The 16,319-nt window shown below is 43.5% G+C and overlaps 1 protein-coding gene across 1 annotated transcript; it reads right to left on the reverse strand.

Moving 5' to 3' along the window:
* Positions 1–10,758: 10,758 nt before the first annotated feature.
* On the reverse strand, positions 10,759–16,078 carry LOC114075183. Its single transcript, XM_027913481.1, has 3 exons — positions 14,838–16,078; positions 14,373–14,374; positions 10,759–10,986 (listed from the first exon to the last, which is right to left on the reverse strand). Exons 1-3 carry the CDS (start codon positions 15,937–15,939, stop codon positions 10,759–10,761), a joined length of 1,332 nt encoding a protein of 443 aa, XP_027769282.1. The 5' UTR covers positions 15,940–16,078.
* Between the last annotated feature and the right edge of the window lie 241 nt (positions 16,079–16,319).

Here is a 16,319-nt window from a genome sequence, read left to right on the forward strand (position 1 = left end):
ATGTCATCGGATTAAGAGTGTTCCCTCTCTCATTGACGAGAGAGGATGCAATTTGGTTAACTGAGTTTTCCTATAATTCGATCTATACTTGGGAGCAATTGAGGGATGTGTTCCAAGCACGATATTACCCGGTGTCTAAAAAGATCAACCATAAAGATAGAGTGAACAACTTTGTGGCATTGCCTGGGGAATCGGTGAGTAGCTCTTGGGATAGGTTGACTTCATTTATGTGAAGTATCCCAAAGCACCACATTGATGATGATGTCAAAAGAGTACTTCTATCGGGGGCAAGATGATAATAATAAGGCAGTACTTGATACTATTGTGGTTGGTTCTTATGGTGAGTGGACTTATGTAGAGATCGCAGAGAAGTTAGAGAAAATCTCTTGCAACAATAAGGGTTGGAGCACTAGGAAGTCGGACACTGGGAGAAACACCTTTGCAGTGCATGCTACACACAACTCGGCTGCAGATGAAATTCGTGAAGAGATGTCTCAAATGAGAACTGAGCTCAGGTTGGTATTGAAACATGTCACTGGGTGTAGAAAAAGTAAATGGAGTGAATTATTTGACTAAACCACTACAGCTAGAGGATGACTACTATGAGGAGGATTCTTATGAAGTGAATGAGTAGATGGGGGGTTTCCGACTTAACGCCAAGGCTCCAATCAGGAGAATTGGAGCCAAGGTCAAGGAAATCAAGGTCGGAACTATGGGAATCACAATATAGAGGGCCATTATGTTCGATATAGGAATTACAACTGAGACAACAACTTCAATAGGGGTAACTATGGTAATAGAAATGATTGAAGTGGGCCCTATGTTCCGCCTCCAAAACGGGAAGTTACTCCCAGGGATATTGGAGGTACTATGGTGCGAGTTGAAGATATGTTTCAAAAGATGATCAGAAGTTTTAATGCTAGTGATGAGAACGCCAATGAATTGAGAAGTGATTTGGCTAATATTGGCCAAAAGGTGGATGCACATGCAATCTCAATCAAGCACCTTGAGTTGCAAATAGCCGAATTATCTACTTCTGTGAACCAATGTCAACAGGGTCTCTTCCTAGCAATACTGTCCAAAATCAAAAAAATGATGGACATTGTATGGAAGTCACTACTCAATGGGGTAAGCAAACTATTGATCAACCTATGCCGTCTGTAGTTGAAGATAATGTTAGAAAAGATGATCAGGTAGTGGGAGATAATGGTGAGTTTGTAGATAAAGAAGTGAAAGAAGCAAAGATACCCCAAAAGGTAATCCCCGTTCCTAGACCACCACCACAATTCCTTAAAAGATTGTTGAAGAAGAATGAGGATGGTAAATATCGGCATTTTATTTCTATGTTGAAACAGCTTCCATCAATGTCCCTTTGATAGAAACCCTTGAACAAATGCCCATTATCCCAAGGTTATGAAATATATGGTTACTAAGAAGAGATCGGTAAGTTTAAAGGATGATGAACTAATGCAACATTGTAGTTCTATTGCTACAAGGTCCCTTGTGCAAAAGAAAGAAGATCCGGGCGCTTTCACTATTCCATGTACCATCGGGTTGTTACACTTTTCTAAAGCACTATGTGATATTGGGGCAAGCATAAATCTCATGCCTCTCTCTATTTACAAGAAGTTGGGTTTGGGTGACCCAAAACCTACTGCAGTGCAGTTACTTATGGCCGATCGAACAGTGCAGAGGCCTATTGAGATACTCCACGATGTGTTAGTGAAGGTGGAGTCTTTTACAATTCTGGATGATTTTTTGATTCCTGACTGTGATGTGGATTTTGAGGTTGCTATTATTCTTAGAAAGTCATTCCTTGCTACCGATCGTGCCTTGGTTGAAATGGAAAAGGGCATATGAAGTTTAGGTTAAAAAATTAAGAAGCAACTTTCAACATGTGTAGGTCCATAAAGCAGAGTGGTGAGCTCCAAATGCTATCTGATATATCCTACAGGGTTGAGAGTACGTCTGAAGTACAAATTGAATAGAGCCTTAGTGTTGAGGCACTAGCGGTAGTGACCATGATTTTTGAGAGTGATGGTATTGTAGTGTATGGGTCATTGGTTGCGGCACTTGATCGAGGTGACTTTCGGTTCAAACCAAAGAAATTGGAGTTAGATATGAAGCATCGTGAGTCTCCACCGGCGAAACCATCTATTGAGGAGGCCCCAAAATTAGAGCTTAAGACTCTACCACCACATCTGAGGTATGTATTCTTGGGAAGAGATGATACTTTGCCGATAATCATTGCATCGGATTTGAATGTGGAACAAGTAGAGTGTCTGGTAGAAGTTTTAAAAAGGTTCAAAGGAGACATTGGTTGGACTATTGCGGACATTATTGGGATCCTACCTAGTATTTGTTCACACAAAATCCAACTCATGCCTGATCACAAGCCAAGTATTGAGCACCAAAGACGTTTTAATCCACCTATGCAAGAGGTAGTTAAGAATGAGATTATTAAGTGGTTAGATGTCGGAGTCATATATCCTATCACAGATAGTAGTTGGGTATGCCCTGTTTAGTGTTTGACCAAAAAGGAGGGAATGGCAGTGGTCCCTAATGAGATGAATGAGCTTGTTCCAATGAGGTTGGTGATCAGTTGGAGAGTTTGTATAAATTACTCAAAGTTGAATGCATGGACTGAGAAGGACCATTTTCCTACGCCCTTCATGGATCATATGTTAGATAGGCTTGCAGGAAAAGGGTGGTATTGTTTCCTTGATGGTTATTCGGGTTACAATCATATCTCTATTGCACCGGAGAATCAAGAGAAAACCACCTTTACTTGCCCTTATGGGACATTCGCATTCAAGAGGATGCCTTTTGGGTTGTGTCATGCACCTGCTACTTTTCAGAGATGTATGATGTCGATATTCTCCGATATGTTGGAGAATACTATTGAGGTGTTTATGGATGACTTTTTAGTTGTTGGCGACTCTTTTGATCGTTGTTTGAGTCACTTGGTCGAGGTTCTCAAAAAATGTGAAGATTGCAACCTTGTGCTAAATTTGGAAAAATGTCACTTCATGGTGAAAGAGGGTATTGTATTGGGCCATCGCATATTAGGGAAGGGGAAAGAGTTTGATGGAGCTAAAGTTGAGGTTATAGAGAGATTTCCTCCACCCATCTCTGTAAAAGGTGTGAGAAGTTTTCTTGGGCATGCGGGCTTCTACCGGAGGTTTATTAAGGATTTTTCAAAAATTGCACATCCTCTGTGCAAGTTACTTGAGAAGGAATGTAAGTTTTATTTTTATGAATCCTAGCTGAAGGCATTTGTAGAGTTGAAGGAGATTTGTGTCTGCGCCTATAATTATTTCCTCATATTGGAGTAAGCCATTTGAGGTGATGTGTGATGCTAGTTGGGTTGCTCTTGTTGTGGTATTAGGACAAATAAGGGATAAATTTCTCCACCCCATTTATTATGCTAGTAAGGCCTTGAATAAAGAACAAAAGAACTACATGGTGATTGAACAAGAGCTCATTGCGGTGGTATTTACTTTCAAAACATTTTGCTCCTATTTTCTTGGCACAAGAGTTATAGTGCATACTGACCATTCCGCTTTGAGGTATTTGATGGCAAAGAAGGATGTGAAACAAAGGTTTATTAGATGGGTGCTATTATTGCAAGAGTTTTATTTTGAGGTAAAAGGCAAAAAAGGGACCAACAATCATGTTGCCGATCACTTGTCCAGATTAGAGGATGAAGCTATTCAAGATTTGGGTGAAGAGGCTGAAATTGATGATAACTTCCCTGATAAGCATGTATTGGCCGCTTCTCATGACTTGATTACATGGTTTGTCGATTTTGTAAATATCTGGCTAATGATATAGTCCCATCGGACTTGTCCTTTAATCAGAGAAAAAAGTGCATGCATGATGTGAAAAATTTCTTTTGGGATGAGCCTTACTTATACCAGAGTTGTACTGATGGGCTTATTTGTCGTTATGTGCCGGAAGTTTAGATGCTAAGTGTTTTGGAGGCATGTCATTCCTCGCCTGTGGGTGGGCAGCATAGTGGTATCCGGACTTCCCATAAGATTTGCAGTGTGGGTACTATTGGCCAACCATCCACCAAGATGCTCATGAGTTCGTCAAGGAATGTGATAGCTTCCAAAGAGATGGTGGTGTTTCGAGAAGGCAAGAGCTCCCTTTGAATCCCATTCTAGTAATTGAGTTGTTTGATGTGTAAAGCATTGATTTTATGGGCTTGTTCGTGAGTTCTCATAGGATGAAATATATTCTTGAGCCGGTGGATTATGTGTCAAAATGGGTAGAAGTCATAGCACTTGCCAACAATAAAGGTAAGAGTGTCACTGCGTTCTTGAAAAAGAACATATTTTCCAGATTCGACACACCTAGGGCCATTATTAGTGATGGGGTATCCTGCTTTTGCAACAAGTTGTTCAAAGGGTTATTGGAGAAATATGGGGTTCGCCACAATGTAGCCACTCCTTACCATCCACAAACTTGTGGTCAAGTTGAGGTATCCAACAGAGAAATAAAGCAGATCATGTCGAAAACGGTAAATGCTAATAGAACGGACTGGTCAAGGAGGCTTGATGATGCTCTTTGAGCTTACCGAACAGCATATAAGACTCCCATAGGTATGTCTCCATACCAACTTGTATATGGGAAGGCTTATCACTTGCTAGTTGAGTTAGAGCACAAGTCCATGTGGGCAATGAAAAAACTGAAGATGGATTGGAATGCAGCAGTGGAACAAAGAATTAATGGTTTGACTGAGCTTGATGAGTTTCGCCTAAAAGCATATGAAAGTTCAGCCCTCTACAAAGAGAAGATGAAGAAGTACCATGACCAAAAGATTAAGAAGAACGAATTTATAGTTGGGGATTTGGTACTTCTGTTTAACTCTAGGTTGCGCTTGTTTCTGGGCAAACTCAAGTCCAAATGGACTGGTCCATTCATGATCACTAAAGTGTTCCCACATGGAGCAGTTAAGTGTGAAAATAATGAGGGTCCAAGGTTCATGATAAATGGACAGAGAATCAAGATTTACCTAGGGCAAGCGGAGAGTGCCCATGAAGTGGTTGAGGAATATCACCTTGATGAAGTCTGAGTAATCAAGGGTCTTGCGTCGTTCCGCGACGTTAAATCAAGCGCTTCTTGCGAGGCAACCCAATGTTAATCCTATGTCCAATAATGGGTTTTTCTTTTCTTTGTAGGAATAGTTGCATTCTTTTGTTTCGTTTTGATTTACTCAATGTCATGTGTAATTTTCTTTTATAATTTTTAGTATGTTGGATGAAGAGTAGTTTAGGGTCCGTGTCTAGAAAAATGTCTAGAAAACACAAAAAATAATGGCTTAATGGGTGCTAAATGTGTAGGGACCAAATCACAAGAATTCTGCAAATATTGATTTGGTGCACAGATGTACGGACCAACCAACGGGCCGTCGTTCCATCGACGGACCGTCGATGGTGCCCGTAGATTTCAGGTATGTTTTACTATTTTGTCTAAGTTAGGAAACAATCGACGGACCTGTCGACAAACCGTCGACTCACTTACGATCCGTCTTTGGGGTACCGTCAGTTCATAAAAACCTTCGACCCGACCTGACCTGACAGGCTATATAACAAAATAACTATTCATTTACCCTCCCACATCTTGTAAATTCCCCTCAACCATTTCTCTCCGTTATTCTCCTAATGCCCCATTAACTCCCAGGATCACTCACTTCCATTTTCTTCAGATTTCCAACATTCCCAAACTACTAGATTTTTCCAAACCCCAACCTCCTCAGTTTCTCCTCCATTTCCATTGTTTCTCCAATTGGTGTTCGTAGGCAGCACGTCAGTTGGTTGTGCAAGATCACCTATTCATTCACTCCACTACTACTTCTAGGTATTTCCTTTTCCTCTGCTTTATGAATTCTCCTTCATTCGTGTGAGGAATCGATTTGATGGTATGTGGCTCTTGACTTAGGGACTTAATTGCATGTTAATCTTGTTAAATATCGAATTCTATATCCCTTATAATGATAGAATGTGAATGGGTTGGGGGTGGAATCTGTGTACAGTTTGGTTGTTTGTTGTTTTTCCAACTTAGGACTTCTTAGTAACTTAGAAGTCATGGTCGAAATTTGCAAAATTGAAGCCCTGGGGATGAAAAATTTGTTGTTTTCTTGTTATTGCATGTCGGGTGAACTTATGTGTGTTTTAAATTGACCATTTTCGGGGTAAAAGCAAGACCTCAAATCCTGTATTTAAACAATAGAAGAGACACCGTCTACGAACCATCGGTTGATCAACGGACTCCCGATAGGGTCCGTCAGTGGTTCACCCTTGAAACTGCTGAACTGTGAAACGGTGGAAGTGGACTACGGTCTGTAGATTCATCGACGGACCATTTTTCACGTCCATCGTTCGTAACTGAAACCTTGATATCTAAAAAAATGTTGAATTATTGTAAGAGTCAGACGACAGAAGTGGACTTCGGTCTGTTGATTAATCGACTGGCCGTTCTTCATGTCCGTCGTTTCTAAATAAAAGTCTATGGAAAGTTGACTTCTAAAACTTGCTTAAGTGTTCACCGATGGACACTATCGACGTATCTCCGATTCATCGAAGGGTCGTCAATATTGCCCGTCGCCCCTATTCTACAGTTTTGCACTACGCTGTGTCCTGTATTTCCAGATTTTGTTTTCTTGTATCGTTTGAGTAGATTGATCGCGATGAGCCTAACAAGGTGTTTTTCAGGTAATTATGTCCCCAAAACCATACATCATCTACCAAAGTGCAAGGTCCAAGTCTTTGTCACCATTCCATATATTAATTGGCCAGTCCGACGACGAGCGAGATCCCGAATACGTGCCCCTGGCACCCACACCCCGACACCAGCTTCTAGAGCCACCAGGTGCACCCCCAAGAAGGTGTATCCTGGCGTAGTCATTGCCTCCTAGTCTGATGAGTAGCGCACACTGACCGGCACACCGTCTAGGTCTGCCTCGGCTTCTGAGAGAGCATCTGGCTCCGAGGAGGCTTCCAGTTCTGAGTCGGCTCACTCTACAGGGTTGAATGAGGCCACTTCCTATGGTTTCGGATCACAGGGAGCCACTCCCCTAGCCGTTCCTTCCCGCCATATCTCGCCTGATGAGGCCCAGAATTCGAAGTCTACTCTGGTACCCCAACATGAGGTCTCTGCATCGGTTGGTGATGAGCCTAACCCGTGGTGTTTAGATGGACAATAAAAGATATGCAGGGATGCCAAGTTGCTGAATGATATGGGGGTGATGACTCGTACGTTGACAGTTGAGTGATGGGTTCTTATAGGGATATTAGAGACAATCATTGTGGTGCATGATTTTTTTACCCGCTAGAGGATCGAGTGGATGGCGAAGAGTGTGGGGTCCTATATTGATGATATTGTGTGAGAGTTCTACGCGACATATGTAGCGGCTCTCGGAGGTTCTTTGGACAGGCGGGCGAACCCCGCCAAACAACCCACACTCACAAATGTTCGCGTTCGAGGTTGTCGTGTGGAATTTTTTGTCGTGCCATCGCCGCTTCTTATACGGTGGATCCACTAATGCAAATATGGTTCCCTTCACCCCAGAGTTCGACTACAGGGGGGACATGGTCAAGAGTGGCCACTTTTAGTGGAGCAAAGAACATAGAGAGTCCACCAAGAGGTGGATTGCTCATCGGCTCTCCATTGATAGTGAGGGAGCGGACTGGGTGTTTGACCCTAGAGGCCTTATCAAGAAGGACAACCTCACGATTGTGGCCAAGTTCTTCTGGCTATTAGTCCCCCACCGCTTGTCCCCCACTGCTGCAGATAATATACTCACTTGGGATAGAGCGGTCTTAATAACAGCTCTGGTAGCAGGGTTGGAGATCGATGTGGCGCAGTTTTTGATCTCCATCATTCATGAGAAGGCTTTTAAGTTCTCTACCACTTACCCATTTCCATGTATGATTTTTCAGCTATGCAGGGATGCTGAAGTTCCCATTTGGCACAGAGACGTCCTCCGTGCTCCTACCGGGAAAGTGAATATTGTCTCATCAGGGATGAGGCGGTACCACAGCGAGGGCCCAGAGTTGATGTGCAGCCGCTAGGTGATAACTTGGCGGATACAATAAAACTATCCTAAGGGGCTGATGATGCCACTTTGGAGCCTACTGATGCCACCACGGCCGAGTCTTCCCCTAGCACGAGTATGGCGCCTAGTTCCTCCTGGTCTGCCCCACCATCAGCATCACTAGTTTCGCTTGCTAGGGTCCAGAAGCTAAAGGCCCAGATGGCAATCTTGTTGCACCATATCCATCCTTGGGTGTAGAAATTGATTGGCGAGGCTGAGGACCGGATTGAGAAGAAGGTGGTGCAGTAGACATAGCTGAAGATTCGGGAAGTCCATTAGCACCTAGATTCATTTGAGCTTTGAGTTCTATACTTCCCAACCCCACCATTGATCTGACTACTCTTCAGGAGGCTGTGGTGAGTTTGCGGGCTGATATGGACAGCATCCTTAAGATGAGGGGACCCGAGCCTGAGTCTGGTCCAGTTGAGACGGTAGATGACTCAGTGCTGGCTGCACTTTTCACCTCTCCCATTGCACCACCGCCTAAGCCTCGTGAGCGTACCAAGAGGCACCATTCAAGCGTACCAGTGAGGGTTACGATGCTTGTGCTCGAAATAAGAAGCGGACATATTTGGAGGCTGCGAGGAAAGCGTCTGTCACGACCCAAAAATAGGTGTGATGGCACTTGTCTTATCCCACCAAGACAAGTCAGCCTAAAACCCAATATCTAACAAAGTGCGGAAGTAAATGACAATCCAACAACAATTTCTAGTATGAAACCAAGTCATATTAATTCAATCCCCAAAACCAGGTTGTCACGTGCACAAGCCTCTAATGTAAATATTAGAATTGAAATAAAATAGAAGTCTAAAATGAAGTTGTCTTTCAAGTAAAAACAAAGTCATAAACTGGAGTAGGAAAGTTCGCTGAGATGACAAGCAGCTACCTCACAACCCTCCACAAGATGCCTCGGAAACGAAAAGAATGACACGTGTCACGAAGATCCGGGCTCGTAACCTACAAAAATTTGTAGAAGCAAGGGGTGAGTACCAAACCACGCGGTACCCAACAAGCAAACCTCTAAACACAAGTTAAGTGAACAAAATACGGGTACTCCTTACACCCTATCTAAACCTCCACACTACAGCCTAACAGTTTACAGTTTACCAAACACACAACTCAATAACTACACTCTATCAGTTTACACATTCTCAATAACAACTCAATATTCAACAGTCACAAGTTTCACAGATAAACAATCACAAGATCAGCAAAAACACGTGTTCAAGTTCATCAATAATAAAATGTGTAATGCCATGAGATGCAATGTCAAATATAATGATGCATGTCTTTCTTAACGATACACACCCGCTGTCTCTCAGTCCGGGACCCATGGGGGACATATCTGTCCATGCATCTGTCGCGGCGTACGACACGACCCTCGATAACAGTAACCTTCGCGGCGCGCGATACGTCCCTCGAAATATAATATCCATCGCGGCGCGCGATACGACCCTCGAAATGATACATCCTTATACCACAATCATGTCTCAGATACAATGCAATTGACATGCTCAAATGAAAATGAGGAGATAACCATTTTTATAACAAAGCACAATTTACAGCAAGGAATACAACACTAACAAATTAGCAACAAGTCTCCAAATCGTTCTCAACACCACATAAGGAAATACACGAATTTCATACGCTTAACAAGAGTTTAGAAATCCACTTGCCTTAGCCAATCGAATAATTACTCTTGGACTTGAGCCTTCCCCTTCCGTTGAGCTTCTGAACCAATGGAATCTATTCAAGTATATATTCACAACAAGGTTTAAGAACTAACAACACTCACACTTTAATGTGTTTAACCTTGACCTAAAAATACACCCCAAATTTATAATCAAGTTTGTAATTCTTGATGTCAACTAAAATTTCCACTATCGTAGTTTTCAAGTTTCAAGTTTAGAATTGCATCCCAAATTTTTCCAACGTCATAATTTAAATGGTACTCACAAAATTTTATTCATCTAGTATTTAAATTACATACCAATACATCAAGACTTGAACCATAATATAATAACTAATATTCTCAAATTTACGCCTAATGATGCCATTACGTATTGCATTATGTTTTGTTTTGTTTTTTTTTTGTTTTTTTTCCTTTCAACCCACTAATGATTGGCTCATTATGAACCAATCATTGACCCACTAATGATTGGCTCATCATGAACCAATCATTGATCCACTAATGATTCAAATGGTTTTTTTTTCTTTACTGTTCACGTGATTTTTCTGTTCAATTTTTTTTTTTTACATGCAATCTGCTTTCATTGTTATACACATATATATAAAATTAACTATATAATATTAATATGTATGCACATGTATGTGCAGAAAGTAAGAAACTAAAGGAAAAGAAACTTACCTTAAGCAGTTCGTAGCCGCAAGCGCAGAGAAACCCTTCGGCCCCTTTTTTTTTTCTTTTCCTTATTTCTTTTTCTGAATTATTTATGTACTAAAAGTGGTGAAACTTTACCCACTTTTTTTTTATTAAATAGTCTAAAGAGTAAAAGGTCTTAAAATTTTTATCAATTTAGCCCATTAACTATTAATTTAATGAATTATCTACAATTATTCATCCATTAATTAACTCAAGTTAAGCAAATATTCAAAATTTCCAAAAATGACCTTCTGGGTCATTACATTATCCACCACTAAAAATCGTGTTCGTCCTCGAACATAAAGTAAAAGAAAGTACCTGATGCCTCAAAAAGTTGAGGATATCTGGCACGCATGTCAGACTCTGTCTCCCAGGTTGCTTCTCTTACTGAACGGTGCTTCCATTGCAACTTCACTGAAACAAGCTTCTTGGTCCTAAGCTTTCGGATTTGCCTATCCAATATAGCTACAGGCTCCTCCTCATATGTCAAGTCGGGACCCAGCTCCACAGAATCGAGTGAAATCACATGAGATTCATCCGGAATATACTTCCGAAGCATAGAGACATGGAAAACAGGATGAACTGCCGACAAACTAGGTGGCAAGGCCAACTTATAGGCCATCTCTCCCACTCGGCTCAAAATCTCAAAAGGTCCAATGAGCCTAGGGCTAAGCTTGCCCTTCTTTCCAAACCTCATCACACCCTTCATGGGTGATACTCGGAGCCAAACATGATCACCCTCCATAAACACCAAGGCTCTAACTCTCCGGTCTGCATAACTCTTCTGTCGACTCTGAGCTGTCAATAATCTATACTGAATCATACGGACTTGCTCCATAGCATCTCTAAGCAAGTCTGTATCCAAAGAGTCCATCTCCGCCGAATCAAACCAACCAATCGGAGACCTACACCGTCTTCCATACAACGCCTCAAATGGGGCCATCTGGATACTAGAGTGATAACTGTTATTATAGGCAAACTCCGCTAAGGGTAAATGTCGATCCCATCTAGCACCAAAATCGATCACACACGCTCGAAGCATATCTTCCAATACCTGAATGGTCCGCTCAGATTGACCATCTGTCTGAGGGTGAAATGCCGTACTCATATCTAACTGAGTACCCAGACCATGTTGTAATGCCTTCCAGAAATGAGAAGTAAATAGTGAACCTCGATCTGATATGATAGAAATAGGAACTCCATGTAGTCGCACAATCTGACTGATATATAGCTCGGCTAACTTTTCTGCCGTATACTTCACCCGAACCGGAATGAAGTGGGCAGACTTGGTCAGCCTATCAACAACAACCCAAATAGAGTCATAACCACCCACTGTGGTAGGCAAACCCACAACAAAGTCCATAGTAATCCGCTCCCACTTCCAAGTAGGAATAGGCATCCTCTGAGATACACCCCCGGGCCGCTGGTGCTCACACTTGACCTGCTGGCAAGTCAAACACCTCGAAACAAAGTCTGAAATATCTCTCTTCATCCCACCCCACCAGTAATGCTGACTCAGATCATGATACATCTTCGCCGCTCCCGGATGGATGGAATACCGAGAACAATGGGCCTCCTCAAGAATCAATCTAATCAAATCGCCTGTCCTGGGCACACAAATTCTGCCTCCGATCCGCAAGACACCATCAGAATCAAGGACAGCCTCCTTAGCTTCCCCTCTCAATACTTTGTCTCGAATGAGACATAATTTTTCATCATCAAACTGGTGTGCACGAATCTGCTCGACTAAAGAAGATCGAGCCTCAATAAAAGCAATCATCCCATCACTCTCTTCTGAAATCTGCAAGCGGACAAGACTGTTAGCTAATATCTGCACATCTCTAGCCAATGGTCTCTCCTCAATACTAAGCGCTGCAAGACTCCCCATGCTAGGAGTCTTCCTACTCAGAGCATCGGCCACAACATTGGCCTTTCCTGGATGATACAAAATGGTCACATCATAGTCCTTCAGCAACTCAAGCCATCTCCGTTGCCTCAAGTTCAAATCCCTCTGGCTAAAGATATACTGAAGACTCCGATGATCAGTGAAGATCTCACAATACACTCCATACAAATAATGACGCCATAACTTAAGTACAAATACCACAGCCGCCAACTCCAGATCATGAGTAGGGTAGTTCTTCTCATGGGACTTCAATTGCCTAGAAGCATAAGCAATCACTTTCCCCTTCTGCATCAACACACCACCCAAACCAACTCCTGAAGCATCACAATACACAGTAAAGTCTACACCTTCCTCAGGTAGAGTCAACACAGGAGCAGAAGTCAACAAAGTCTTGAGCTTTTGAAAACTCTCCTCACACTCATCAGACCACTGGAAACCCACATCCTGTCGAGTCAATCTAGTCAATGGAGCTGCAATAGTAGAGAAACTCTGAACAAATCGTCGATAATAGCCTGCCAATCCCACAAAACTCCTAATCTCAGTAGGTGAAATAGGTCGCGTCCAGCCTCTAACTGCCTCAATCTTGGCCGGATCTACTCTAATACCCTCCTTAGACACCACATGTCCTAAGAATGCCACAGAAGTAAACCAGAACTCACACTTTGAGAACTTGGCATACAACTTCTGTTCTCTCAACCTCTGAAGTACAATTCTCAAGTGTCGGACATGGTCCTCCTTAGTCTTGGAGTAAACCAAGATGTCATCGATGAAAACAATCACAAAAGAATCAAGGTATGGTCGAAACACCCCATTTATCAACTCCATGAATGCTGCAGGGGCATTAGTCAATCCGAAGGACATCACTAGGAACTCATAATGCCCATACCGAGTCCGAAAAGCTGTCTTAGGGATATCTGATGCCCTAATCTTCAACTGATGATACCCAGACCTCAAATCAATCTTAGAGAACAATGATGCTCCCTGTAACTGATCAAATAAGTCATCAATACGCGGAAGAGGATACTTATTCTTCACTGTTACCTTGTTCAACTGTCTGTAATCAATACACATTCTCATAGTCCCATCCTTCTTCTTCACAAATAATACAGGGACACCCCAAGGTGACACACTAGGGAGAATAAAACCCTTACTCAATAAATCCTGCAACTGATCCTTCAATTCTTTCAACTCTGCTGGAGCCATACGGTTTGGAGGGTTAGAAATAGGCTTAGTGCCCGGCTCCAAATCAATAGAAAAATCGATATCCCTATCGGGAGGAACACCTGGAAGATCACAAGGAAATACATCGGGAAACTCCTGGACCACGGGAACAGAGTCTATGGGAGGTGGTTCAACGCTAGTATCCCGAATAAAAGCTAAGTAAGACAAACACCCCCTCTCCACCAATTTCTGAGCACGGATAAAAGAGATGACCTTGCTAGGATAAGAACCACTAGCACTCTTCCACTCAACCCTCGGAATACCAGGCATTGCTAAAGTCACAGTCTTAGCATTACAATCAAGGACAGCATCATAGGGAGAAAGCCAATCCATACCCAAGATAACATCAAAGTCTACCATCCCCAGAATGATTAAGTCTACCCAAGTGTCATACCCAGCCAATGAAATAAGACAGGATCGATACACTCGATCCACCACTAAGGGCTTACCCACGGGTGTAGAAACACGAATAGGTACAGTCACGCTATCACATATCATATCAAATTTAGCAGCAAAATACATAGACACATAAGAGAATGTAGAACCTGGATCAAACAACACAGACGCAGGTCGATGGCATACTGGGATGATACCTGTAATAACAGCATCAGAGGTCTCCACCTCAGGTCTCCCGGGGAAAGCATAGCAGTGGCCTCCTCATCCACCTCCATCCTGGGTGGTACCTCTACCCCCACTCTGCTGAGCTGCAACACCACTACTAGAAACTCTATCACCTCTACCTAACTGAACTCTGCCACGACCTCTACCCTATGGTGCTGGTGGTCTAGTCAGGAATGAAGAATTAGGTCGAGGCCCACCACGACCCCTTTGTGAAGTACACTGCCACATTAGATGATCGGGATCTCCANCACTCTTCCACTCAACCCTCGGAATACCAGGCATTGCTAAAGTCACAGTCTTAGCATTACAATCAAGGACAGCATCATAGGGAGAAAGCCAATCCATACCCAAGATAACATCAAAGTCTACCATCCCCAGAATGATTAAGTCTACCCAAGTGTCATAACCAGCCAATGAAACAAGACAGGATCGATATACTCGATCCACCACTAAGGGCTTACCCACGGGTGTAGAAACACGAATAGGTACAGTCACGCTATCACATATCATATCAATTTTAGCAGCAAAATACGTAGACACATAAGAGAATGTAGAACCTGGATCAAACAACACAGACGCAGGTCGATGGCATACTGGGATGATACCTGTAATAACAACATCGGAGGTCTCCGCCTCAGGTCTGCCGGGGAAAGCATAGCAGTGGCCTCCTCGTCCACCTCCATCCTGGGTGGTACCTCTACCCCCACTCTGCTGAGCTGCAACACCACTACTAGAAACTCTATCATCTCGACCTGACTGAATTCTGCCACGACCTCTACCCTGTGGTGCTGGTGGTCTTGTCTGGAATGAAGAATTAGGTCGAGGCCCACCACGACCCCTTTGTGAAGTACACTGCCGCATTAGATGATCGGGATTTCCACAAGTAAAACAAAATCTCTGACCTGGGAACTGTTGTGTGGACCCTGAAAACCCACTGTAATTTCCTCGCCCTGTAGGTCGCTGCTGTGAACCGTACGAGCCCTGACCTGGGCCATAAGAACCCCTAGATGTCTGGCCACCCTCAAATGTCGGCATAGATGCATGAATAGGTCCCCGCTGCTGAAAAGAACCACTCACTCTCTGTGATCCCCTACCTCCAGATGAGGCACCATGAAACTGGCCTGATATACGGGCCCTTTTAGGGTCCCCAAACTCCTCTCTCTCCATCAATTCCGCCTCTTTGGCGGCGCTCACAATGGACTGGAAAGAAGTCCCCTCCCTAGATGTCCGAAACACAGCTGACCTGATAGAGAAAGTCAATCCCCTCACGAATCTGCGGATCCTCTCTGTCTCATTTGGAATAATGGCCAACGCATGCCTAGACAACTGGCAAAAACGCGCCTCATACTCTGTAACCGATAAACCATCCTGTCTCAGACTCTCAAACCTCAAGCGACTCTCCTCTCTCACGCTCCATGGGATAAAACGATCTTGGAATGCGCCAGCAAACTGCTCCCAAGTCACTGGAGGAGATCCAACTGGCAAACATCCCGAATAAGTCCTCCACCAGTCTCTCGCTGGTCCACGAAGCTGGAGTGTAGCATATCTAACCCCATGTGACTCAGCTAATCCAACCACCTCTAGTAACTCTCGGCAGGTAGTTAGAAACTCATGAGCGTCCTCGCTCTTCCCACCCTGAAACTGAGGTGGGTCCATCTTTCGAAATCTCTCATACCTACGCTGCTCATCCTCTGTCAGAACAACCATCGATGCAACTTGACCCCCAACTGCTGGTGCAATATCATTCTGAACCGCGGGATCTACTGGTAGTTGCCCCACCGCATCCTGAACAACTGGAGCTTGTTGCTGCTCTTGGGTCTGAGCCCCCTCTCTAGTACGAGAGTCATGTGGTGTGGTAGTCGCCCCACCACCCTGAGAAAAGCCTTCTAGCACACTTAAGACCCTCAATAGTGTATCCTGAAGCAAAGATGTGACTACAGGATCTGGAGGAACCTGGTCCTCTCTGCCATCAATCTGAGGTTCTGTAGAGACCTCTCTAGCACGACCTCTCACTGGTGCTGCTCCACGTCCACGACCTCTGGCTACTGTCGTACTATTAGCACGACCTCTAGCTCGAGATCTACCCC

Source organism: Solanum pennellii, chromosome 12 (assembly GCF_001406875.1).
Source record: "Solanum pennellii chromosome 12, SPENNV200".
NCBI lineage: Eukaryota > Viridiplantae > Streptophyta > Magnoliopsida > Solanales > Solanaceae > Solanum > Solanum pennellii.